Raw genomic sequence first — 24,893 nt, forward strand, 5'->3', positions numbered from 1 at the left:
TCTCACAGAGCCCCCGAGAAGATTGGCCAAAGGCTCCAAAGACGCGGCTAAGAAAGACGTGACCAAGCTGAAACACGCAAGAGGCAAGTTGTGAATCGGGCGGTCCGTGAGGTGTGCCGCAGCGCAGACGCTAGTTTCTCATCGCATAGCTGCCGCGCGCCAGGGACAGGGAAAGTTGCGGTCAGGAACCAGGAGTAAGAGCTATGTTTTCGCTAGCTCCAAAGGAATACGTGTGTGATAGGGCTCACGGGCTCACGCAGCTTCGAGGGTCTAGTCGCAGATAAGCTGCTGCCGCCTGGAGAGACTCCGCCCGGAGTGAACCTTCCCCAGTTTGTACCACCGTAAGGGGATGCTGTGTGCAGCGTGGCACAGGCGCTACTGCACGCGAGCTCTAGCTGCCTGAAGCCGATTGGCAACGGATATTATGTTCGCGAGGTGGCTAGCGCCTGTAAAATCACCGGTGTGATGTATCGAGTCGCAATAGTTTGCGAGTAAATTGGGGCGATGCGCGACTTGAAGGATGCGATTGCGATGGGTCTCTAGGGTGTCGGATTGGCACAGAGGCTGGTGAGACAGTGTTGGGGGTTTGGAGGAGAGAGCTTCAGGGTGAAACCTGGCGGGAAAAGAAAGATGCGGAGGGCGATCAGAGCCCGGGGGCAACTGGGGGTGGAACTTGGCGCACTGATCCACACATGGAATCAATCGACTACGTGCATCACAAAACTCGTGGCCTTTCTTTGCTTTTCACATTAATGCACCATTATTTGTCTCGTATCGATCATCCTCTGAGGAGGAGCAGACCATAGACAACACCGATAAGCTGTGATATCAGTCTATCGATAGACCTCGATCCATGACGCAATACGAGGGCACGGGTGATCCTCAGTGCTGTACAACAGACAATTACATGACTTGGGTAGACCATTGATTTCCTGATATGCCTGGATCGCGTGCTCTCTCGGAAGCCGATTTTTTACTAAGATTTCTAAGTTGGAATCATGGATAGTGAGTGAATGAGCCAATTCAATGAACGGCTATCAGTAAATGCTTGCACAGAGGGCTTTCTCGGGGTATTGAGGGCGCTAGATCACAAAATGTACAGACCTGCCCGACGGGTATGGAAAGGATACAAACGACACCAAAAAAAAGCGAGAGGCAAGGCTAGCGATGACCCCCTTGTACATAACTTCGTGTGGGATCCATGTTTTAAAGGCCCCGGGAAAACAATGACTCAAAACCCCGTTCATCCCAGACACGATATTTCCCAAAAAAAAAGATGTCCCATAAAAACGGCCCTGCCGAGTTGCTATAACGCCAGCCGTGAACTCGCTAATTGAAACGATAAAGAAAATGATGTGGTATAGTGTTTGTCCGTATTCGGAACCGTGGTGAGGGGAGTATGTTCAAAAGCAGGGGCGTATAAAAGTCGAGGTATCAGGGCCTTGACTGATGATCTCTGAACTCCCGGTCTACCACAGCTTGATAACTTGGCAGGTCCCGAGTATCTGAGTTGGGACTATCCGGGGGTTGGCGGGTACCTTGGGATGTCCTTGCAGGAAATTCCAGAGAGGTGGACGCATCGCTGCCTCGGCGACTGCTTCCTGGGCTCTCGTACTCTGGAGGCGGCACACCGTCTTCATCCGGAGCTCCGCCTGTAGTAGTAGGACCGTCGACTTCTCCATCTGCGCCAATGCGGCTAGAGCCCTCGCCTGCATCTTCATTGGAAGGAATGTGGGCCAGCTGAGCAAGGGAGATTTCGGTCGGAGATCGGATGGGGCCGGGGCTGACCGCCTGTGGAAGTCCGACACTGGAGCTTCTCGCGGTGTGAGTTTGGTAAACGCGCTGGGAAATCTGGGCAGCGCTCTCGCGGCCCGATTCAAGCAAAATGCTGCCTTGCTCGCTGCCATAGGGTGGGGGTGGGGCGAGGCTGCCCGTCATTGGGGCCAAGCCCCATTTCTTGACATTAGCTTCGATGAACACGAAGCCCATCTGGCCAAAATTGACATGGATACTGCAGGGGCCGTTGGCCCCAATGGTAGGAAATAGATTTTGTGAGCGATAACTGCTGGGGACATCCTCGAGTTTCTTGCCGTTGCGAGTGAAGAAAATCGCGCCTTGTCTAGGTCGGTAGCCAACGCCGATGACATCGCCTTGGAGGAGAGGTGGGCCATAAGGAGTCGGGGTAAACGGCTGGTTGAGTCTGCGGTGGCCGGTCGACTCGTAGGCAACAGAGGTTTTATGGAAGCCTGGACGAAATCAGTTGGATGTCAGATGGGACAGCTCGTAACGAACTTACCAGGCATGCGGAAAAGAGGGTACGGTTTGGTGGACAGGCCGACTCCGATCATTGTTGATTCGGGCTTATCGTAGATCTTCGCCTCCCAGTAGTAGACCTCGTTCTGCTTGGGAATGGGCAGGTTCGTTTGAACGCTACACTCAGAATCGAAAAACTCGATTTCTGTGCGTCCTTCCACAAAGCAGTTGGCGATCTCCAGCTCGGGCTGGAATTCCCAGGCAGAGACACCTTTTTCTTGAATGGCCAGGAACTGCGACAGCGAAATATCGGTCGTGATGGACTCCGGTGGATTTGACTGGACCCACGCTACATCACATGTCAGTAAAGGAACCCTTTCATAGCAGTGTATTCGGTATTACCTTTCGCTCGTAGGTATTCCGACCGTGACAAGTCGTCCATGGACTCCAGCGCCTCTTCCTCCTCCCGCGCAAATGCTTGCTCGTCGTCAAATTCACCCGGGCGGCCAATGCGATCCAGCATGATCCGCCCGCGGCGAGTATACTTGAAGAAAAAGAAGATCGCTAGCACGACAAATGCGATAGCCGCCGAGCCAAAGGCGGATAGGATCCCGATCAGGATGCCTTTGCCGGTCGAGCCGGAGGATTCGCCACTGGCGGCAACCACGCGTCCAGCATCGTAGCCGGAGGAGAGAGTTGAAATAACATGCTGCAGATTCTCCTGTATTTGCTGTCGCGACAGGGACGTTGGGGTCTGGAGAGCAGTTTGGAGGGACTGGGAGGATGCGAGGCCGAGCGGTGACGTCGTCGGGTTGCCTATCACCGTTCTGAGCGTGGAGGGTAGGCCTGCGAGCGCACCGGGGCCCGTTGCCTCAAGACCCTGCATCGTTCATTGACCGAAGGATGAGGGAGAGCAAAAATCAAGAGAAAGGGAAAAAGTAAAAACAGTGGGAGGCAAACGTGGGTGGTCTGAGGCAGTGGAAGAGGAGGAGATAAGTGGGAGACGCAGGCGGACAAAAGAGACTTGGGTTATCTAAGACGGTTCCGGTGACTGGGCTTGGGCTTGGGCTTGGGGCCGTGTATACTCAGTAGCCTTCGTCGGGGCCCGACTCTCCGCCTTTCTCGTGATTCAGGTCTTTCTACGCGACTACGGACTATTTCTTTTAAACTTCTCGGGCGAAGGAACCTGTCAGTTTTGGCGCATGGAGGTATCCGACCGTCCAGGCCACCCTTACTCTGGATAAGCCTCTCCTTCGCTCCTCTCTTCCCCTCCCTCCCCCTCGTGGCTCCTTACTTGGTCCCCGGTGCACAGCGAGTCAGCGAGTCAGCGTGACCCTCCCATCGCTTCCACTATCCTCCAAATGCGTGCAAAGGCCCCCGATGCTCCCCTCACTCCCTTCACCTCCTCGGTAGGGCAGTCCGTCATGATCAACTCCGTCGACTCCTACCACATCCGCCTAGCCGTGTCTGGCACCTCCTGCGATAAATACCCAGGCGAGTCTCCCTTTTCGCTGAGCCAGGAGAAGCTCCGCAAGGTCGGAATGCCGTCAATTATTGTCTACGCCTTCTTGCAAAGCTCCCTTTGGTTTATTGGAACCCGGCGATCATGCCGAGCCTGAGCTAACCGCCCTCCCTTCTACAGCTAAACAGCACGCGCGTAATGTCGCCCGCAAACTCGGTGTCTCTCACGGTCTGATCTTCATCGCCGGACAGCCAACGATTAATCTCCGCGACTCGGACCAAGCACGCCCCTTCCGGCAGCGACGATACTTCTACTACCTCAGCGGCGTCGACGAGCCAGACTGCGCTCTTACATACGATGTGGGCTTGGACGTGCTGACCCTTTTCGTGCCAGACTTTGACCTCCACCGGGCTATTTGGATGGGCCCGACCCTTTCGCGAGGAGAAGCGCAAGACCACTATGACGTGGATCGAGTTCAATACTACTCCTCACTCCTGCCGGAGCTGGAATCTTGGCTGAGTGAGCGGGTGCATAATAGCCTCCTCTACATGGTCCACGGTTCAGAGAAACCGAAAGGTCTCCCGGAAGAGCTGCCGCTGGACTCGGATCAGCTATTGCCTGCCATAAATGCAGCACGTGGCGTCAAGGACGAATATGAGATTCGGATGATCCGCCAGGCAAATAAGGTCTCGGGGCTCGCCCATCGAAGCATTCTCGAGCGCATTTCGAAAATGAAGAACGAATCCGAAATCGAAGGACTGTTCCTCGACACCTGCATCTCGCACGGCGCACGACACCAGGCATATCAGATTATCGCAGCGTCCGGACCTAATGCTGCTGTTCTCCACTACGACCGGAATAATGAAACTCTCAACAAGAAACCTCTTGTCTGCCTCGATGCCGGTGCTGAATGGAACTGCTACGCCAGTGACGTGACGCGGACTTTCCCTCTTGCTGGTCAGTGGCCCAACCAATACACCAAGGACATTTACCACCTGGTGGAGCGTATGCAGGAGGAATGTATCAAGCGGATCCGACGAGGCACCCGTTTCCTTTCTCTACACGACCTGGCTCATGAAATCGCCATCGATGGCCTGCTTAAGCTGGGTATTTTGAAAGACGGGACGCATTCTGCAATCCGTGCGTCTGGCGCATCCAAGGTGTTCTTCCCTCATGGTCTCGGTCACCACGTTGGACTTGAAGTCCATGACGTCTCCGAGTCTGCAATCATGGCTCTTCATCCCTCTTTGGACGAGGCCCAGTATGGTCCAGTTCTGAACCCGTCTATTAGCCGCTCCCCCTGCACACTCTCCGCCCCTCTCTTGGAAGAGGGTATGATTGTTACCGTCGAACCCGGCATCTACTTTTCGCCTCTGGCTCTTGCCAATGCACGCAAGCAGCCTTATGCTCGGTATATCGACTTTGATGTTGCTGATAAATACGTTTCCATTGGTGGTGTACGCATCGAGGATGATATTCTTGTCACTGCTAACGGCTATGAGAACCTCACCACCGCGCCGAAGGGAGAAGAGATGCTTGCGATCATTCGAAGATCTACATAGAGCTTTGAAAGTACATATAGTCGACGTTGTAGATCATTGTACGGTACCCCGTGGCCATTGGCGGCCATCTTTGGAACGAATATAGATCTAAGCGAACTCAATGATTATATCTCGGTTTTTGCGGAGTTAGTCGCTCCGATATTTTGAATATGACCTGATCACCCTCTAAGCAAACAGCCACTAGTACGGAGAAATCCACTGTCCGTTTTGTGTCAATTATCTAGATTGGGAGTCCACCCAAGACCAATGAAAATAGATGACGAGCTAGATTCACATACCCTAAGATCCTTTTATCATAGAGTAAAGCAATAGAGTTCTTTGATGGTTTTACGTTGAATGTCTGGCGCACCCGTTGCCTCGTCACGGATGGCATATCAGCGACCCTTACCGAGGAGGACCAAATTATCCCATGCCTGAGTTTGTTAACGCACCGGCACATAAAGACAGTTTCTTGTTGAGCTAAGCACACGCTCCTAGCAACGCTTTAATTTTCCCCACTCCATTATGTTCTTAATTATCGGAAACGAGGACTTAGGTATACATACACTAGTACCAACCGCGTCCAAGAGTGTCTGCGATCGAATATCTCTACCCCCTTATTTTTAAGCCTCAATACAGAATAGTTATTCCTAATGGGTGCCGATTAGTCCGTTAATAAAGGTGGGTGCTGGTGGAGATTAGATGCACTGCTGATTCGTGAGTGTATTGCTCAGCTGAGAATAACTCCGGTCAGAATGTAACTATTGGGTCGTATGTTGAGTGAGTCAGCGTGCCACGGCTGATCTGTGCAAGCGTACTATCTGGTCAAAGCGGGGTCGCTATTATATGCCTGAGCAGCGGTAGAGTTTTTCACAGGCGTCTTAGTTAGGGGTAAGATCGTTGGCAAGATTCTAATTATGAGGGTATTGGTTGACCCAAAGTGCCTGGTGTGTCTTCCGCCCCAGTGAACTTGAAATAAAAGATCATCCCTTTCCTCCATTCTATTCTCTCGAGTCCTGTAGGAACCCAACGTCCCACTCTCCATTAACGATATAATTTGAACATGGCGACTACAGTAAACAACCTTATGAACACGTTCAGTCCACAGCTCTTGGATACTGATACCAGTACCACGGTTTCTAGGAAACAATGGACCGAGGATTTTTTCCCTTGTCCCATCGATTGCTGTGTAATCCCTCGAAAGATCGATCGACATATATCTAGCCAATGCACTGTGCAGTACGCGCTGTATAGACTTGCCTGGCGCTGATGGGTTCGTCTGTGCGCGACACTGGACTCGAAAGAAGATAGGAGGTCAGGAGAGATTGTACGTGTACGAACAAGCCTCCCCCCGTTAGATGGCCTGACCCGGAAATATGAATATTGGTCAGGAAAGCCGATATGGATTGATAATCGTGGCCGTGAATACCGTGACCATCCAAGTAGATGCTGGCGTGACTTCGCCTACAAATATCAACCAGGGCGCCATGGTACCGAAGCACAGGGGTTTTGGGTATGGAGGTTCGAAGATAGGCTCGTCGAAGATACTCCAAATGCTTTCATTTCTGGCTATTGAGTGCCAGGAGACGGGCCGAAGACCTGTCAAAAACCAATGGAATAGACAAATGGTGCCGATGAAGGATGCCTTTATCAAAGGTCACCCCGCGTCTAGAAAGACTAAATCTCTCGGGAGCCTTCGAAGAAAATCGAATTCACAGCCTTAAAGAACTCTATTTTCACAAGAGTCATGTCATTTCTGATGGTTTGAAATCATTGCTGAACGGTGCCAAAGCAACTCTAGCTATTTTCATGCTCTTTAAGGTGACGTCGTAGGCGTAGATGGAAGCACAAATCTTTAACCCCACAGTTTGAATTTTATGCGTTAAATAAATTCTCTTGATTTACTGAACATTGGAAATCGGCCAGTGAATCCAGCGGACAGGCTGGGGTCTCCGCACAACATTAAAGTTCGTATTCGCCTTCGGCTTCGCATAAAGGTGCCGATCGAGTAATTTCGGGATTAGTACGGGGTAAAACCGCAATTGCCTTCCCTATCTGATTAGCCGTGGTGCTTAAGAGCCGAATTGTGCATCCGCCCCGGATCTGAAGGTCGCCGACACGCTTTCGCCTTGTCGATCACTTTGAAATGTTCGGCATTCCCACAACGCGGCATTTGGCAGGACCCCTGTCCGGCACTTTTTCCATTCCACCACTGCATGGCTATCAACATGGAGTTAAACATGCCATCCAACGTTAGAAATGTGGATACGGAACTCTTGTTCTGGAGACGGCCCGAAGACCTGAGTGTGGTCGTGGACTTTACCAAGAACAAGCCCGAGGAAGGTATGGCAGCAATGAAGGCCATGGACGAGAGGCATCCCGTTCAGGTACAAGATATCCGAGGACAGGAGGCTCGATTCACCTTGGACCAGAACGGATTCCAATATGTCCGCCACGAAATACCTGGGCTTGACAACGCCGCAGACTTGACGTACATAGAATCAGTCATCATTCCTGAGATGGAGAAATTGGTTCAGCAAACGTAAGTACAGGCCGATGATTCTCTAACGTGGGTCGACCACTGATTCAGAGACTAGAACTGGAGCCACCAAGACCATCACCTTCACCCACCGAGTGCGATGCTTCGCAGACGATGCGAACATGCTCGCGAATAATCGCGCACCTGCACACAGTGTGCATTCCGACTTCACGCCTGCTGGCGCCCTGCGTCAACTTGAGTCGGTAGTGCGGGACGCAGACGAGCGACAGCGTCTGCTGAAGGGCCGAATGCAAATCATCAATGTTTGGCGGCCGCTGAAGACCGTCGAGAGAGACCCGCTCGCCGTGTGCGACTGGAAGAGTCTAGATTGGCGACAAGACCGCATCGCCAATCGGCTGGTACTCCCCACAGGATGGAATGAGCTGGGCAAGTACTCGTTCAACCCGGGACAGAAATGGTATTATCTGGGTAGGCAGCGGCCCCAGGAAGCGTTGATCTTCCGGCAGTTTGACAGCCAGGCAGATCAGGGAGGTATGACGCTGCCTCACACGGCATTTGTGGACCCGGATTCGGATAACGGTCCTGCAAGGGAGAGCATCGAGATCAAGATGTTTGCCTTTCAGTAGACCCACGTGTTAAAGTTTGCAATTGAGCAAGTTTCAGGGGGGTTCTGCACTGCTAGGGAAGGCCAGGAATGTTTCAGGACTCGTGGTACGTGGTGCGTGGTGCGTGGTGCGTGGTTTGGTTTAATCAATATTTTGAGAAAACTCCCAGAGTTAAATTATGCTTCCAAATACACAGTAGAAAATTCTGCCCTGGGGCATGCACTACGTCTTAAGCTATGACTAGTTGAGGATGATTTTTCAGCGGTCAGGATCTCGGAGTCTCGCGAGTGTCTCCGAGATCGATGGTCCATGCTTTTTTCTTCTCTTACTAGAAAAGGGAAAGCCGGGTGAGACCACGCATTCCCGCATATCCGTTATTCGTAGCCTGATGCGATCTCCGTTTCGGTCCGCACGGCACTCAGCCCACAGCCCGGCGTCGGAGTCTGCGTTGGCCGATGGGGAATTTTTCGCTGCGTCATTCCTCTATTTTTGCTTAGGCAGCTATTCTGACGCATTCCAGGCTGCCATGCAGACCCGATTACGAAAATCCCCTCATTCAATGTCGGGGGTCATGGTTGGTAGACCCAGAGTTTTCGAAGGCTTGGAAAAATGGCGCGATGGCTATAGCGTCAGCCAACTGATGTCTGACGCATGGAAGCACGCCTTTCGAGGGGAGCTAGTGTAAGGGATTGGCGCCATTTTTTAAAGCCATAAGGTGATCTGCCGGAATTTGCGCGGTCCCACTGTGGGTCCGTTATTTTTGCCCTTACGTGAGTCACTCGTAGGTGAGGACCCGTAGAAGTTGACATGCTATATAAAGGTGCCTGACCCCTGCAGCGGATTTTCCCCTCCTCATCTCATCCTTTCCAGGGGTGATGGTCGCTCCCCTCTAAAAGTTCTTGCTGCTTTCATTTCCTTTGAATTTCCGTGCATCGAGGATGGGTCAAAGGCATAACCGACGCCGCACTCGCCCTCGTCATCACTACTCCAGTCAAGAAACGCCGGCCACTCTCACTCAAGCTCCAAACTCTCCGGCAATTGCATCGTCTGCCTTGAGCCCTCCGAACATTTACGCCGAGCTATCAGCTTTCAATCAGTCTGCTGCATGCCTATCATCTGGATCTCCGGCTCCAGTGTCCCTCGCCCCGACTTGGCAATATGGGTATACCGCATGGCAGATCCCTGAATCTGCTCCGCAGCTGGAATCTGGTGGACTGGACGCCGCACGGTACCGTCTGTTTGGCGGCGAGCCAGGCGACGATCTCAGTCTCTGCTATCGAATGCTAGAGTACTTCGGTGGGCTCGACTTCATCGACTCGTGAGTAGTCCCCTTTCCGCGGTCTCATTCGCATCTTTCTGACCCATGGATCTTCAGAAGACGAGACTGCACCCTCGGAGATTGAATGCTCGGAGATCTTTGGATTTCTCTGTTTCCAGTGTTCCCAGAATCAACAAAAACAAAAATCATGAAACGCCTGTCCGATTGCGATGATTTACGATCAACAACTAAAAAACGCCGCCGAATTTGGCCATAGGACCAGCGTCCTCCGCCAACCCGCACCCACAAACCGACTGACGCACCGAACGCCAAATCACATGGACTACCCGGGTCCCCGACTTGAAGCAATGAAGATGCCCCAAAGGTATCGGATTGGTCCCTTTTGACCCGGCCATGTGGATCTTGGTCTGCAATTTCGCGCACCCGCGAATGAGTCATGACCCTCCCGCGTGACTCCAGGTTGAGTTCGCGTTCAACTTTCGGTTGGCGCTTGAGTGTCCCTGAAAACATGCGGTGAGTAACATGCCTTGTTTGCATCCACGCAAATCTGTTCTGTCACGACCTCACCAGATGAGGAAGTGGATGTACCTGCTACATAGCGAGGAATTCGGCGGACAAACTGTTCGATTCACTTCGAACCCTGTCAATAGCTTAACATTAGGTGGAGCTTGAATATATTCAATTTTCAAATATTTTCTTGAACGTAAACTGTACAGTTGAACCTTGGAAAATCTTGCATAGATAGTAACAACTAGTTCGAACCTTGACAATCAGCCAAGTGCACAGTTGTCCTTACTTCACCGCCTTCACGCACAAAGAGACAACTTTCCCTGTTAGGAAGGCGGTGTCCTCTCCTTGAGGACACGGTCATCACCAGATCAGGAAGTGCGATGCTCCCTACATCGCTCCTTTGTTGCTTAAGGGCCATGATTCTGGCTCTCGTTGTTTAGGATTCTTTTCTTTCTCTTCTTCACTTGTGCCCATACCGAGCGGCTCCCAACTCTGCACTCTACGATCTTTTAATTACGCGGCGGCCACCGCTGTCGCCCTGAACCCGCCGCAGGATGTCGTCGGACTACACCTATGATGAGCAGGTGAGGCTTTTACATTATACGGCATGGCAGAAGGACTCGCTAACAGTGCTGCTTTGTTCGCGTTCAGGGACAATTCTTCCCCTTCTTCATCTTGACCTTGAGCGGCCTGGTCACTCTTCCTCTCACCTATAACCTCCTCCGACCAAGCAAAGGTGAGCTCGCCTGGATCGATTAATTTAAAGGAGCGCCTGCTAAAATTCTATGTCTGGCAGAGCTTGAAAATACCGCTCCCCGCATCAAATCCGACTTCAAGCCTCAACATGCCGACCTCGTCGAGGCGCAGAAGCGCAAGCGTCTGCGCAAGGAGCGCCGAATCAAGCGCATTATCACCGTAATTCTCGGATACGTGGTCATGGCCTGGATGGTCTATCTGATCATGGTCACGGCCCGGACCACCACCAAAGTATATGACCCGTACGATATTTTGGGCGTCTCAAGGGTGCGTGTCCTTTTTTCGAGCACGAGTGTGCGGACCTCTCTAAACATTCAAATCTGACAAAAATGATTCCATATAGAGCGCCGACGAGAAAGCTATTTCCCGACACTACAAGCGCCTCTCCCTCATCTATCACCCCGATAAAATTCGACCTGACCCCTCCAAGAACGAAACCATCGAGACCCTGAACGAGCGCTTCGTGGAGCTCACCAAGGCTTACAAGGCACTGACTGACGAGGATATCCGTAACAACTATCTCCAGTATGGCCACCCCGACGGCAAGCAGAGCTTCAGCATTGGCATTGCTCTTCCTAAGCTCATCGTCATGGAAGGCAATGGAAAATACGTGTTGCTGGTTTATGGAGCCCTCCTGGGTGTTCTTCTGCCGTACATCGTCGGCAAGTGGTGGTACGGCTCTCAGCGCTACACTAAGGAGCGTGTTTTGGTCGCCAGTGCCGGGAACATCTTCCGCGAATACAAGGAAGACATCACCGACGGTGGCATTGTTAGCGCCTTGTCTTCCGGCGAGGAGTTCAAGGATATGCTGAAGGGTGCTCAGGCTGAAACGGGTCTCGCAAAGCTAGAGAAGAACGTATTGGCCGATAAATGGGCTTTCCTCTCTGCCAAGGACCGTGAGACTATCAAGCAAATGGACAACACAACTCGGCGAAAGGCTCTGGCTTTGCTGTGGGCTTATTTGGGCCGAATCGACCTTGGCGATGCTACCCTTGACGCTGAGAAATACGAGGCCGCTCCTATTGCTCTCTCCTTGGGAGAGGCCTTTACTGCGATCGCTCTGGCTTTCGGCAATCTTCGACCAATTCTCGGCGCTTTCCAGACGTCTCAGAACTTGATTCAGGCGCTGGCTCCGGGTGCGTCGCCGCTTATGCAACTCCCCAATTTCACCGACGCCGTGGTTAGGTCCGTGGAAGGCGAGCACACCAAGGAACACATTACGGTTCAGCAGTTCATGAAGATGTCCGAGCAACAACGGCGCAGCCTCACCGTGGGCGCTGGTCTCCTGTCTGAGAAGCAATACGCTGATGCCGTCTCGGTTGCACGGCAACTACCCGCACTGGACGTCTCCAGAGCGTTCTTCAAGGTCATGGGAGAGAAGGTCATCACTCCTAGCAGTCTGGTACAACTGGTGGTCAAGGCTCGATTTGTCCCGCCTGGCTGCACCGAAGTCCCGGCAGTGAACGAACTTGATTTGGAGGACATTGATCCGGATGAGGATGACCTCGACGCCCTGATGGGCCGCAAACCGGCCAAGAACCGTGCCACCAAGCTCGTCGACGGTAAGAAGGTTGAGAGCAAGGTGGAAACCATCCAACCGCCTCTCGCCCACGCCCCCTACTTTGCTCGTGACCACTCCCCTCGCTGGCACATCTTCCTGGCCGACGCCAAGCAGGGCAAGATGGCCGTTCCACCATTCACATTCACCACATTCGACAAGCCGATTCTCGACGAAGCCGGCAAGCCCACATTCAACGTTCAGACCCTCAAGATGCAGTTCCAGGCTCCTCCACAGGAGGGCGACTTCACCTTCGTAATGCACATGGTCTGCGACAGCTATCTGGGCCTAGACACCAAGATGGAGATTACGCTGCACATTGACGACCCGGCCAAGGCAGCAACCGTGGAAGAGGAGGACGAAATCAGCGAACCAGATGAGGGTAAGTCTCTTTTTTTTCACCTTTCTGTGCTCTTCAATCAACACCACTGACCCTCATTCTCAGACTCCATCGCCGGCCAGATGCATGCACTCAAGACTGGCCAACCCCCGAAGAAGAAGACCAGGAAGCCTTCCGACTCCTCCAGCGAGGAGAGTGACACCGATGGCGATGCAGGCGATACCAGCGACACCGACACAGAGACGGAAGATGAGGATTGACCGCTCTGCCCACCTTGATTGACGGATTGTACTGCGGACCGGTGCGACAGTGATCTATCTTCAGGGTTTGTTTTTATGTTTCTCTCTTGTCCCATCGGGTATCCTCGGCGTGTTGTTTCTCCCCCCAATACCTATGTTTAGGGTAGTTTGTCGGTTTACCATGTATTTCTTTTTCCTTGATTCTCTGCATGTCCACATATCGCATCCGTCCAACGCCGGAAATAGACGTGGGAATACAAAATTTCTTCTTCCTATTCTTCAATCTTGGCCATTGATCGCTCTCTAGGGTCGGCCTTGTATTCCCTCTGGGGAACTTGGCGCCGCGCTGTGCTACATATTCGCTTTTCTATCATCGCGCACGAACGTTGCAGGCGCCCCCCGTGTTGCTTGTCTCGAGACGCGGGTCCCTGGGTTGATGCCGGCTTGGGTGTCCGTGCTTTGATATTCCCTTGGCTGCGTCCATGCCTCGACGGAAATAATACCGCGTCTACCGGGGTCCCATGCCTAGATATTCTCCGAATGGAATTCATATTTTCATTCAGGTTCGTAATATGTACCGTGACTTGTGTCCATAACACCCTCTAGCCAAAGCAAATCTATCAACGCGGATTCTCTACCTGGTCGCCGGGATTGAAGAGGACCTAAAATTGCGACGTGTCTTGTATCTCAAACTAGATATGAGATAGGGAAAACAAAATTTGGCAAATCATCAATAAAATGGTTATGGCTTATGGCATGTGCCTGACATCTTCCAATTGCATAACCTGGTTCTGTCTTCTTGAATAATACCGTTGAACATACGGGGAAGGGGTCAGGGGATGGTAAAGGGTTCCCAGTCTCAGTCTCCTACTCCAATCTGAATAGCCTTTGAATGAAGGGCCCGAGATGTGGATGTGATGAGATTCTGCGTAGAAGAGAAAAGAAGAGATGAAAAGCTATGATCAAGAAGTGAAATGAGGAAGTGCTGCCCAGCAGCCAAGTCCAAACGACACCAAAAACTCCATAGTCGGCGATCTATCCCGAGGGAAAGGTCCAGCCTGGAGTGAACCCAGGATAGAAATGGGACTCTTGTTGTTGAAACTGGAAGTCACCGAGTATGTCACTGGACAGATTACCCATGGGATGGTTATGTGTCTCGGGTATGATCCCTGGGTGCATCCTAACCGCAGCCTTGGATTCTGTCTGATCTTGAGTATTGCAGTTTCCATCAAGGAAGTATGCAAGAGACTGATCGTGCCGTTGGCCGTGGGAGACGGAGGATCTAGTAGTCATGTCGACATGGGGCGGGAGCTCACTTGGTGCTAGATCTGGCGCGTTTATAGAGGATCGGGGCATGGTGATCATTTCCTGGTACCCGGCCTCTGCATAGTTGAAGGGGCTTTGCTGAACAGACTGCATACCCCACTGCCAACTGGAATTGCTGCGCGCGGTCAGAGGAGTTGACATTGGATTGCAGATGGATGGTCGGAACTCCGTTATCGGTGACGGCTCAGGAGGTGTGGCAGGCTCGGGGGATGGCTCTGCTGTGACGCTGCACTCGGTGGATGTGGATAGCAGCCGAAGGTATCTCAGGTCCTCGGAGTCTTCATCGGGCTCATCCGCGTTCTCCTCGGCTTGTTTAATCAGACCTAGTCGGTCGAGGATGGCGTGCGTCAGAGGGTGCCCATCTGGTGCTTCTGCTAGAGGTTCTCCCGGGAAGCCTTCATTGTTGACACAGAATTTGTATAGTTTCTGCAAGGCTTTGACCACCAGCGAGTGGTGGGATTCAAGCATCTCAACGAATCTACACGATATTACAGTCAGTCTTCTGTCTAAACCCTACTCGTAGTAGTCAACAAACTCACCCTCGTGAGTAAACCTTGGTCTGAGTAGCTTTCCTCTCGCGGAAAAGACAAGGGTGATTGTAAACCGAGCAGCGGTTGCAAGGCTGTTTCCCATCACACTGCAGAAGAATGAGTATGCTGTTTCTCCGGAATAGGACACAGCGCAAAGCGAACCTTTGTCTTCTTGACGCGGCACCGATCACATGCCTTCAGGACATGCTTGCGCTTGACCCGAAACACGCGCTGGTCTCGTTTATCCTCACCCGTCCTAGAGCGTTGCTCCAGTTCTGATAATGAAGCCATGGCAAAGTCATCAATGGTATGAGGGTAGCCCTTGGGCCGAAGCTTAGGTTGCCACGACATGATAGCTGTTGCAGGTGTTCCCCGCGTGGCCCGGCACCCGAGCAAGAGCAAGGTCAATGGGTAGGCCGAGAAATGAGGAGAGAAAAAAAAGTTAAGTCGGAAGCTTTGGTCAGCAAAGAGAAGAATCAAATCTAGCAGGTGGGGTGGGTAATATGGAACCCGGAGAGTGTTCAGCCGCCAGCGTTAATATCATTGATTGTCAACATGTGTTGCAGAGAGCCGGGGTCAACCCCCCTCCTCGCCCCGCATCAGCACCGTGGGATGATCATGTCCCTCGACAGCGGGAGGCGGTATAGATACCGGAGAATGACGTGGAGCGGTCTGTCAAAATATCAACCGGCGCAGCTGTTCGAGTGTCGCGACATCTTGCGGCCGTGATAGGTACGAGGCAGGGATCCCAGCGCATCAACGCCAAGTCGAGTGGAACCGAGGGAGCTCGGACGGGCAAAGCAAGACAAATGAAGTAGGGACACCGTTTTCCTGATTCTGCACCCACGCACTCGAACCGAGAGCATTAGATGGACACGGTCCGAGCCGCCAGTAGATCGGACCCCACGGTACCCATGACGTTTGGGCAGCGAGTGTCCCGAAGCTTAGTCCGTGCATAGGCAATTGCAATGGGGTGTAAACGTCCTGTCACACCGGTCTCGTCTCTTCTTGCGGTTAACACGTGCAGAGCAAGAGCAAAAGCCCCGGTCCATTATTCACAGGCAAAGGTCAAAGCACCTCCCTCGATATCACCTGACATCCTTGCCAATGGAAACGTGGTACGAGGTGATATGCCCGGCTCCATGGATGATCCCGGGATGTGGACCGGGTTACCATTCGGTCTGCAGTTGATTGTGGCCTCCAGAGTCACCCGCTTCCACGGGGGGAGTTGATTACCCGTTGGCACCGTCGGGCGTCTGAGGTGAGATCGGGGACCCGAGGCGGGCCATTGTCGCCGTGCTGGTTACCCCCGTTCCCTCGGCTGATCTTGAGATTGTTCCGTCTCTCGTGGAGAAACAGTAGGGCACGGCAGCAGAGCACGATAAATCGGTCAGAGATCAGGTCTCACGTTGGTATTGGGATTGGAGGGGCAACATCACTCAAGACGCAGCCCTAATCAGAACGACCAGATCTTCATTGATCTCAGAGCCCTCTCTGTTCTGCTTTGTAGCTGTAGGCTTGGCTGCACAGGCTGCAAAAAAGGTGTGACCGCCATGTTCAATCTACTGGGGGTTGGCTTCATCCCGAACCCTGGGGGTTGTCCGGGTTGTTCGAGTGTGTCATCTTTTGCAGTTTTGTGTCTGCTCGATGCTTGAGACGTCGAGCCAGGATTGGAGAGCAGGCAAGTGATGGAGAAAGCCGGGAGAAACTGATCTCCCAGACCACTTCGGGCGTGGGATCCAGGCGCGAGTGTTGCTGGCGTACAGTGCCCCGAGACTCAATAATTCAATACGGCACTTGTTTGGTTTCTTCCCTGCACAGATCTGCATGTCTACGTTCAAGCAGCTTCAAAACTTCAATGACCACGAGATCTGAAAGAAAAACCAAAAAAAACCGTGAATGTGCAGTGATGCTATCTACGACCAGATCTAAATTATACAAAAACGACGTCAAAATTGGTAAAATAGAGGGGAGAAAGAGCCCGAAAGCCTCTTCATTTTCAGTGATCCCTTACGAAGCCCAGCCGGCCAAGTTCGCCCTAACAAGAAATTGTAAATCATGATGATGAGTGATTCACCCTGCATGAAATCAAACGCATGACCAACTAGCAGGTCCATGAGTCAGATCAACAGGGGAAACGATTCCCAGGTGCGGGCTATTCACCCGACCACATATTGTTTGCCCGTTTCGGGAAGTGGTTTCTTTCACAGCCCGGGGTTCGCATCGAGCAAGATGCTGGCTTCGCCCTTTGCAAGCAGGTCGAAACTCTCCTCACTGGTAGCCGTGGTTGGGGGACTCGGCGCTGAGTGGTTCGGCTCCTCGTCCCTGCTTTCGTGCGAGAAACGACGCTCGCCGTGGCCTTGCGTGAGGCGATCTCCAACCCATTCGACCCCGTCACCCGCGCCGCTGATGTTGAGCGTGCGACGCTCACTCTCCCGCTCGAGTAGAGGCAGCCGATCGCTTCGGTCACGGGTTCCTTGTTCGCTCAGGTCGAGGAGGGGCAGATTGCGGCGGTGCCATTCACCCAGGAACATGCCCTCTGGGTCAACCTCTTGCCGCACCTTCAACCACTCATCCATGTCCTCGGCGTATAGAATGCCCAGTTCTGTGGAGTCGAGAGTATTGAAGTTTTTGGCCCAGTGAGGTTTGGCGCCCATGTCCCGCATGAGCCATTCGAACGCTTCATAGTACCGCTGCTTACACGGCGGATCACGGAGATACGGCCGGTAGAGAGTTGCATTCAGGTATAGAGTGGGCCCGTCATGGCAGGTCGGGTCGAGGAAAGGGCGTGGGTTGGGGTTGTTAGTCGAGTCTGACACTCGCACCTCGACCGGGCAGTGCACCCACAAACCCTTGGTGGGGAATGGAATGCCCGAAGCCTTGAGATCGCCGTGGAGCCATGCAGAGAGGCGGCTAATCGCTTCGGGTCCCTTCTCTAAGGGCAGCGCCCACTCATTAACGAACTGCGAGTACAGGCAGTTCATCAGCAGGCCCGTACGGGCTGGCTCAACTGCCTCGGTTACGGTGGTCCCTGCCTTAAAACCGTACTGCATGCCAAAGATGAACCACTCCACCCATGGTAGAATGCGCGGAACGTAAGAAGACAGCGCAAGCAGATTATGGTAGACGTGGTATCCGAACCAGTCGCCGTAAAAGTTCTTCGGCGGTGCGCGCAGCGGAAGATTGGTCGAATCCGCGCGCCAGACAATCGCGCCTTTTTCATAGGGCAGCCACCAGACACGGACGAACTCATGCGATGTCCACAATCCGGTGGACCACTCTTCCAGTACCTTCGCCAGCGTATATCTTTCCTGGCGCCATGCTATGTTAAATGATCGTCTCGCTTTGAAAGTCACCTCGACGATGATTCCTAATGCGCCCAGGGAAACGAGCGCCGCACGGAACAGAGACGGGTTGTTGGTTGCGCTGCAGCGCACTAGTTGACCATTAGGCAGCACCAGGCTCAGATCCTCTATGCACTCCGAGAGCAGTCCATGACGCAGCGAGCTGCCGTGTGTACCCGTCGCAATAACTCCCGCTATTGACTGACTGTCAATGCTGCCCAGGTTCTTCAGTGTCAATCCTTGCTCCTCCAGTCGCGCTCCCAGTTCACTCAATCGAATGCCTGCCTCAACGGTGACCAGGCCGGTAGCGGTGTCGAGCTGCAGGATCTGGTTGAAGTCATCGAGATTGACGAGCCATGAGGATGTGCAGGTAAGGTCGGAGGGGGAGTGGCCACTGCCGACAGTGACAAGGCGACGACGACAGCGACGGGCGAGTGTCACCAGCTGCTGGATTTCGGGGATTGATTGAGGGCGAATGTAGAGCTCGGGCCGGGAGAAGAATGTCTTGGCCCAAGTGTGATGCAGGTAGTCGGTGGAAGCGCGGAATGGGAGCGCGGGTTCGAGCTTGGACAGCTCGCGGGCAATTAAGGGGTCCATGTTTATTCCAAGAGAGAAGATCACGGCATCGTCTAGTGGTGTCACATCGTCTGCTATATCGGGAGTCGGGGATCGGAGAGTGGGGGAGTTGCAGGGGGGGGGAAGAAAAGAAAACGGCACACTAAAAAAAATGTCGCCGTCTCGCGATAAAGGCGGCCCACTTTGGTCTTTTAATCCCAGGCCATCATTGATTTACCAAGGTTTCCAAGGCTACACTCGATCTGGAATTATGCGCTTGGACGGGGATTTTTCCTGCTTTCAGAATTCCAGATTTCCCTGCTTAATAATTCTAGTTGGGAGCCTTGGAGTATAACGCGACAATGGTTCGCGATCAAGATAAGTTGACCTCGGCACCGGAGCTCGGAGTTGTGCATAACTCCGATTGTCCGATAAGCTCGATATGGCGTTTTTATCACCGATCTCTAATGGTATACAACCTTGGACAATGAAGGCTATTCTTGTACGCGAAATGCATATAATCAAAATATCTCAAGCGTTAGATGTACATGCCAGATGCTCCCACCATGCTCCTCTAGGGCACAAGACACCGTTGTAGACAAGACTCCTCCCGCGAATGCTCTCTTTACAAACCGAAATATGCACAGAGAAAAAAAAAACATGCAAGAAATACAAGGCTCGAAGGTTACTCACCGCGCTCCTGGGACCGGATCGCCTCGATCGCCACGTCCAGAGGGAACACGCAAGGCGCATGGAGAGATCGCTGGTCCCATTTGCGGAACGCACTTTGACACCGGTCTGGGATACCGCCCAGTGCGACAAAACTCTTCGGGATGAAGGGTCGGTCCTGAAGCGATGCCGCAAGAATGCCGTACTCGTGTGCGAATACTACGGCAGAGGCGAAGTCGGCGGACTTTTGTGATGCGTGATCACCGACAATGCTGTGACAAAGAGTTAGACGTTTTCATCGATATCATGCTCCAGAAACTTACACATAGATCTCAAAGAACGTATCAAGGACGTAGACATCTCGTTCGATTATATCTTTAAAACAAAACGGCTCAATCTCCTGGACACAGTCGTTCGGACGGACGACTGGCGAGCCCGAGCCCGGACGGCGCATGCCCCAAAACCGGGATGGCTGGCCGAGTTGGTGATCGACGCGGAAAAGTCGAGTGCGGTAGTGGTCATACTTCGGCTTCAGTTTCCAGTGATCTGGCGTCATAAGCGGGTTGGTTTCATTGGAACCCGCGAAATCATCGAGAAAGGACTCTGGTTCCTGCCCCTCGTCGACCTCTTCAAACTCGCCCGTCAGGCCGAGATCCATGCTGATGAGGCGGGCGGCGCCAGTCTCTTCGGGGCCGCTGCCCTTGCCCTTCCACAAGTAGAGTTTGCCAAAAGGGGCAGAGATCACGAAGGGAAAGCCAGAGCAAAGGTTGCGTAATGAGTAATCGACTTCATCAAAAGCCATCTGACCCAGGTGCTTCCGTCCGCAAAGCATGTACAGGGAAGATGAGGTGTGGCGGGAATTGTTTCCACGACGAGTGATGATGATGCCGCCGAGGGCTTGGATGAATCGCACGGGCTCCTTTCCTTGCCTGATGATCTCCAGCTTGCAGCCATTCTCTCGGGCAACCTTGCGAGCGAACAGCTGCGCATCCTCCAGGGCTCCCTCGGGCACATCATCTCCGCACCAGAGATATACTTCGGAGCTGTTGCTGTTTTGCGCCTCGAACGAATGCACACAGAGATACATGCTTCCCTCGTACAGAACGTACTCTTGGTTGGCAGGAACCTCCTGCCGCTTGCCATCACCTGTGAATTCCCAAATTTGACGCTTTAGGGTTCGAATCTTCGCAGCATCCACTTGGGTAGTGAGCATCAACTGTGGATCGATGTCCATACGGTCTCGAGAGTTGGGAAATGTTTTGAAGAAAGTCCCAATCACCTCTCGAGCATCCGCCGCCTGTGCAACGAGCGACGGCGCAGACATCTTTCGCGACAGCCTGTGATCAGCAGGCTTGCCAAGGGAAAACTTGGCCTGCTTGGATGACTGCGGTGGAGAGGGAAGTCTTTTCTCCTGGGGGGAAGAGTCTGCGACTATGACACCGGGAATCGGTTCTTGTGGAGGCGTCCCTGGAGAGTTCACCTGGTTCTCTCGGAAGCTTGTCCTGAGAGGAGATGGCGAGGATGACGCGTACCTCGATTGCTGGCTCCATTGAGGCCTTGCAGCAGAAGACACGGGGGATGGCGAAGGTGAGGGGGATGAATTGGGCTTGGGCGGAACAGGAGGTCTAGTCGATGGGTTCACGGTTCCCGGTGATTCAATATCACGGGTGACGTTTTCGTTGGATTTGAGCGTATTGGTGTCTTTCGGAAAGCTTGGGGAGATCGGAGACATGCTTCTCAGCCTCTGCAGTCCGCTGTTGAGAACATTTTGGAAGCTTGTGTTTACTGATGGGAGGGGCTTGGTAACGGGGCTCTCTGTTTGAGCTTTTTCAGTATCGATAACCAAGCTTTCTCTTGACGCACTTTCCGACTGGGGTTCCGAAGGAATCACAGGCTCGGGGCTTGTCTGGGAGCTGACTTCAGGAGACGAAATAGCACCAACCTCGGTATCCTGAATGGATAAGACTGCCGGAGCAACATCTCCCTTGGGCAACCGTCTCTTGGGGCCCCTGGCACGACTCTTCGTCATGTGGGTAAGCGGCGCCGAGGGAGAGGCATAGTCGCTCTCCGCAGAAGGAGAGATCACCAACTCCTTCTTGGGTCCTGCAGCTGCTGGGGGGCCACGAGAAAGAAGGCCTGCTAGGGCAGGGTTGATTCGGCCTGTAAGCTTCCCTTTAGCAGGCATACCTGGAGAAGTAGCCCTGGCTGCCGCTGCCGCTGCCGCTCTCCTCGCCGATGGCAGACCACGCATCGAGCTGGCCGAATCGTTGGAATCCTTCCGTTCCTTGTCCCCGACTGGCCCGATTGTCTCCAACACATCATTGGAGCTTTCCTCTTTCCTCGGCCTGACGATCGGGCTGGGAAGCGATTCCACATCAGCCGCCTGGGGCTCAGTTGCGGTAGGAGAGGGTTCCCTAGGCGCCTCCTTTTCGAATTCCTTTGCAGCGATAGGTGCAGGCATAGCCAGCGTGTCTGGCGATGTGGGCACGGAGCCAATATCATTAGTGGCCGGTGAAATTAGCTCATCGGTGTTGCTGCGTCTGACGCTATTTGTCTTGGTCATGGTCTGACGCTTCGCAATAGCTTCTGGGACTGCAGGGGCCGGCGCCTCTTTTTCCTCGATGGTGTTTCGTCTAACTGAGCCTCCTCCGGCCTTCATGGCCTCTTTCTGTTTCACGAGACTATCCTTAAATTCATCGACTCGCTCGGTCTTCTTCGGGCCACCGGTAACGTTCAAAGCAGCCTTGCCCCGTAAGATGTTACCCTTAAGTTCATCTGGTGCCTTGTAGTTGCGAGTCTCAGTCTTCTTGAGCTTGCCAAAAACATTCTTGAATTCCGGCTCTTGCTCCGGTCCACTGCCCTTGACGACTTCTCGCTTGCGCAGATTTGCTCTGAAATCAACGACGGGAGATTGTGGCTTAGGCTTCGAGATGGGTGCCCGTGAAGGGAGCGAGAAGTTCGGTTTGGGGCTCAGACTGGGAGGTGCTTCCTTGCGAATCGATTTGGAGGTTGCGACCTTTTCAGGCTCTGCATGCGTCTCTTGAGGTTCGGCTTCTAGTGCAGTTGTGGAAGGAGACTTCGTCTCTACTTCCGTCGGCTCGGACACTGGCTCCGGGTTCTCCTCGAGCTTCTCCTCGACTGGTTCAGACTTCATGGGCGTTTGTTCAACGTCAGCAGCAGGCAATGGGAACTCTGCGAGAGCTTCCTTGGCCTTGCCGGCATTGGGGGTGTCAAATACCGATGGAGCCGTAGAAAGACTAGGCTTCTTGAAATGGGAACCTGGTGGGGGCGTCCGCATCAAACCAGCTGGAGTGACCTCCTTGAAGTTCCTCACTCGCCCCATATCAACACTGCCCCTCGACTGACGTTCTCTGGCCCAGGCAGGCTGTTGGGGCGGTGCAGGTTTCTGGTTTCGTGGAGACTCGGGTGGAGGTCGATTCAGAGCACTCTCCAACCAGCTGGCCTTAGTCGGGCTCCAACGCCTGGGATCCATCGTTCTCGAGGTGAATGGACTTGAAGGAGCGTCCCCGCCTTGGCTGTCTGCAGTCGCTGAGCTAGCGGTTCTGGCGTGACCATAACGAGCCGATCTACTCGGACTGCCCTCGGAATGCAAAGTACTGGTGTTGCCCGTTGGTGTCTTGGGTCTATCGGTGGACTCTGAAGGGCGGGTGGTTGCCTCGCTGTGGCTCGAGGCAGGACGCTGGGTCGTAGGCAGCGGCGAAGTTTCCCGATTCAACTGCGAGGAAGATGTTGGAGGAGCCAAGTCACTCACACTGCCTGTGAGACTCGGTGCTGCAACACTATTACGGTTGCTAATAATGGAGTTTGACCGACTAAGCCCCTGTGGGATTTGAGCGCTCCATCGTTTGGAGACGCTGTCTGATCGCCTCATCATAGCGCTTTGGACAAATCCACCAAGACCCTTCGTGGGGGATGTTGAACGAGACCGGTCTGGAGACATTCGTCGTTGTGTGGGCGATGGTGGCATTGGCTCCTCGCTAGCAGGCTCAGTCTGGGGAGGGTCAAGCCTTGGGGCGTCTGTTAAAGCCACCGGCGAGCCCATTCCACCGGATGGAGAGACCGACGACGCACTTGAATATCGATTGCTGAAGCTGCTCTCGCCGATCGTGGAAGCCGTCCGCGGCGGGGATGCGGGCACTCCATCTACAACAGGTGTTTTTTCCGGTTCTACTGTTGACTCGCGGCTCATTCCCGGTAGTGGACGACCCATCCCCAGGTCCGCCTGACTACCTCGCCGTTCTTCAGGCTTTCGGAATGCTGGCGAGCCCAGTCCTCGGTCTGGGGTCTGACGGAACCAGGAAGGATCCTTCGACCCGAGTGAGTGCGCAATCTGGGCACGTGGCAATTGATTCTCATCCGATGCTGTCGAAGCATTCCGCAGGTGACTGGAGCGTGTGGGAGACGTAGAGCCGGGCGATCTGTTGCCAAAATCACGCGAATCCCGCGACGGCGGGCGTTGCTGCCATGACAGGGTCCCGGTTCGGCTTCGCGACAAGGTGGGCATGGCCCGTGGAGACTCCATTCCTATGTCATGTGCCGACCCGCGTCTTTTGTCCTTCGTATCAAGAGTATAAGTTGATTCGGCGGTCGCTGATTCCGGGTCTTGGGTCTGCAGTGTCGGCTCAAGATGCTCCGGAGGCTCGATGGAAGGCTGACCGAGGGATGATGCACTCAATCTCGATGGGTTAAGCGACGGTGAACTGGCGATCGATCTGGCTCGCTCTGCAATCAACACTTTATCAGCACGCCATCTGATGAGGGGGAATTCGAGGAGCCCATAGTCGCGCGGGGCTGTGACTCCGACTAGCTCGAAACAGACCCCAAGACTCATCCAGGGCTCAGTGGAGGGGCTAAAAATGTACCAGCTCGGCGGGCCTGTCTTTCTGCGCGGCCCTGCAGAATCTCGTCTTCCAGTTTCTTGGTGCGCTCCTGGTCTTCCTTGTCGCGTTGTTCACCGAGTTCCCGGATACGCAGCAGGAAATCATTCACGTCTTCAGACCCGTCAGGGTTTGTTGTAGTCGCCATGATCCCGTCACACGTTGCCGCAGGGCAAACTCTTCAGGATAAATGTAGGTACCTGAAGGGACGGGAGTGGGTTGGTGGAGGAGAAGTGGGAAGTTGGGAGACTCAAGGGCTGAGATGTTTTCCGCCCTGCTTAAATGAAATGGGGATGGACGCGATCCATGGTCATTGGCTCCTCCGATCTTCATTTCATATTTTTTATCTATCACCCGCAGGAACAGGCTATCATACTACTACTTTCGGTTTCAGTTTTTAGCAGTCCAGTCTACAACACACTAACGTGATACGGGGCGTTTTCTCCCTGGAACGGCATGTTTGTTTACAAGGTTTTGTGGAGCGGATCGCTTCCAGGTTCCGCGCCCCGCAGGTTTTCGGCTTTCGAT

At 53.4% G+C, this 24,893-nt stretch overlaps 8 protein-coding genes across 8 annotated transcripts; 4 read left to right on the forward strand and 4 right to left on the reverse strand.

The window, feature by feature from the left end:
* Positions 1-1,434: 1,434 nt before the first annotated feature.
* On the reverse strand, positions 1,435-3,139 carry N7498_005676 (SSH4 family protein; the record flags this gene model as incomplete). Its single annotated transcript, XM_058452738.1, has 3 exons — positions 1,435-2,246; positions 2,297-2,602; positions 2,656-3,139. 3 exons carry the CDS (start codon positions 3,137-3,139, stop codon positions 1,435-1,437), a joined length of 1,602 nt encoding a protein of 533 aa, XP_058309276.1.
* A 475-nt stretch (positions 3,140-3,614) lies between these two features.
* On the forward strand, positions 3,615-5,277 carry N7498_005677 (aminopeptidase P family protein; the record flags this gene model as incomplete). Its single annotated transcript, XM_058452739.1, has 2 exons — positions 3,615-3,809; positions 3,904-5,277. 2 exons carry the CDS (start codon positions 3,615-3,617, stop codon positions 5,275-5,277), a joined length of 1,569 nt encoding a protein of 522 aa, XP_058309277.1.
* Positions 5,278-7,472: 2,195 nt separating this feature from the next.
* Positions 7,473-8,382, forward strand: N7498_005678 (uncharacterized protein; the record flags this gene model as incomplete). Its single annotated transcript, XM_058452740.1, has 2 exons — positions 7,473-7,798; positions 7,854-8,382. 2 exons carry the CDS (start codon positions 7,473-7,475, stop codon positions 8,380-8,382), a joined length of 855 nt encoding a protein of 284 aa, XP_058309278.1.
* Positions 8,383-9,219: 837 nt separating this feature from the next.
* Positions 9,220-9,792, forward strand: N7498_005679 (uncharacterized protein). The gene is made up of 2 exons (XM_058452741.1): positions 9,220-9,679; positions 9,737-9,792. Exons 1-2 carry the CDS (start codon positions 9,300-9,302, stop codon positions 9,762-9,764), a joined length of 408 nt encoding a protein of 135 aa, XP_058309279.1. The 5' UTR covers positions 9,220-9,299; the 3' UTR covers positions 9,765-9,792.
* A 912-nt stretch (positions 9,793-10,704) lies between these two features.
* Positions 10,705-13,064, forward strand: N7498_005680 (J domain-containing protein; the record flags this gene model as incomplete). Its single annotated transcript, XM_058452742.1, has 5 exons — positions 10,705-10,734; positions 10,802-10,886; positions 10,947-11,173; positions 11,250-12,846; positions 12,910-13,064. 5 exons carry the CDS (start codon positions 10,705-10,707, stop codon positions 13,062-13,064), a joined length of 2,094 nt encoding a protein of 697 aa, XP_058309280.1.
* A 1,014-nt stretch (positions 13,065-14,078) lies between these two features.
* Positions 14,079-15,250, reverse strand: N7498_005681 (Zn(II)2Cys6 transcription factor domain-containing protein; the record flags this gene model as incomplete). The annotated part of the gene is made up of 3 exons (XM_058452743.1): positions 14,079-14,847; positions 14,909-15,006; positions 15,062-15,250. 3 exons carry the CDS (start codon positions 15,248-15,250, stop codon positions 14,079-14,081), a joined length of 1,056 nt encoding a protein of 351 aa, XP_058309281.1.
* A 1,853-nt stretch (positions 15,251-17,103) lies between these two features.
* On the reverse strand, positions 17,104-18,840 carry N7498_005682 (D-arabinono-1,4-lactone oxidase; the record flags this gene model as incomplete). The annotated part of the gene is made up of 1 exon (XM_058452744.1): positions 17,104-18,840. The coding sequence occupies one exon, from the start codon at positions 18,838-18,840 to the stop codon at positions 17,104-17,106; it is 1,737 nt and encodes a 578-aa protein (XP_058309282.1).
* A 643-nt stretch (positions 18,841-19,483) lies between these two features.
* Positions 19,484-24,513, reverse strand: N7498_005683 (putative gelsolin repeat protein; the record flags this gene model as incomplete). The annotated part of the gene is made up of 3 exons (XM_058452745.1): positions 19,484-19,739; positions 19,791-24,210; positions 24,351-24,513. The coding sequence occupies 3 exons, from the start codon at positions 24,511-24,513 to the stop codon at positions 19,484-19,486; spliced, it is 4,839 nt and encodes a 1,612-aa protein (XP_058309283.1).
* Between the last annotated feature and the right edge of the window lie 380 nt (positions 24,514-24,893).

The sequence above is a fragment of the Penicillium cinerascens genome (genome assembly GCF_028974065.1).
Source record: "Penicillium cinerascens strain IBT 15544 chromosome Unknown contig_5_segment0_segment0, whole genome shotgun sequence".
NCBI classification, from domain to species: Eukaryota; Fungi; Ascomycota; class Eurotiomycetes; order Eurotiales; family Aspergillaceae; genus Penicillium; species Penicillium cinerascens.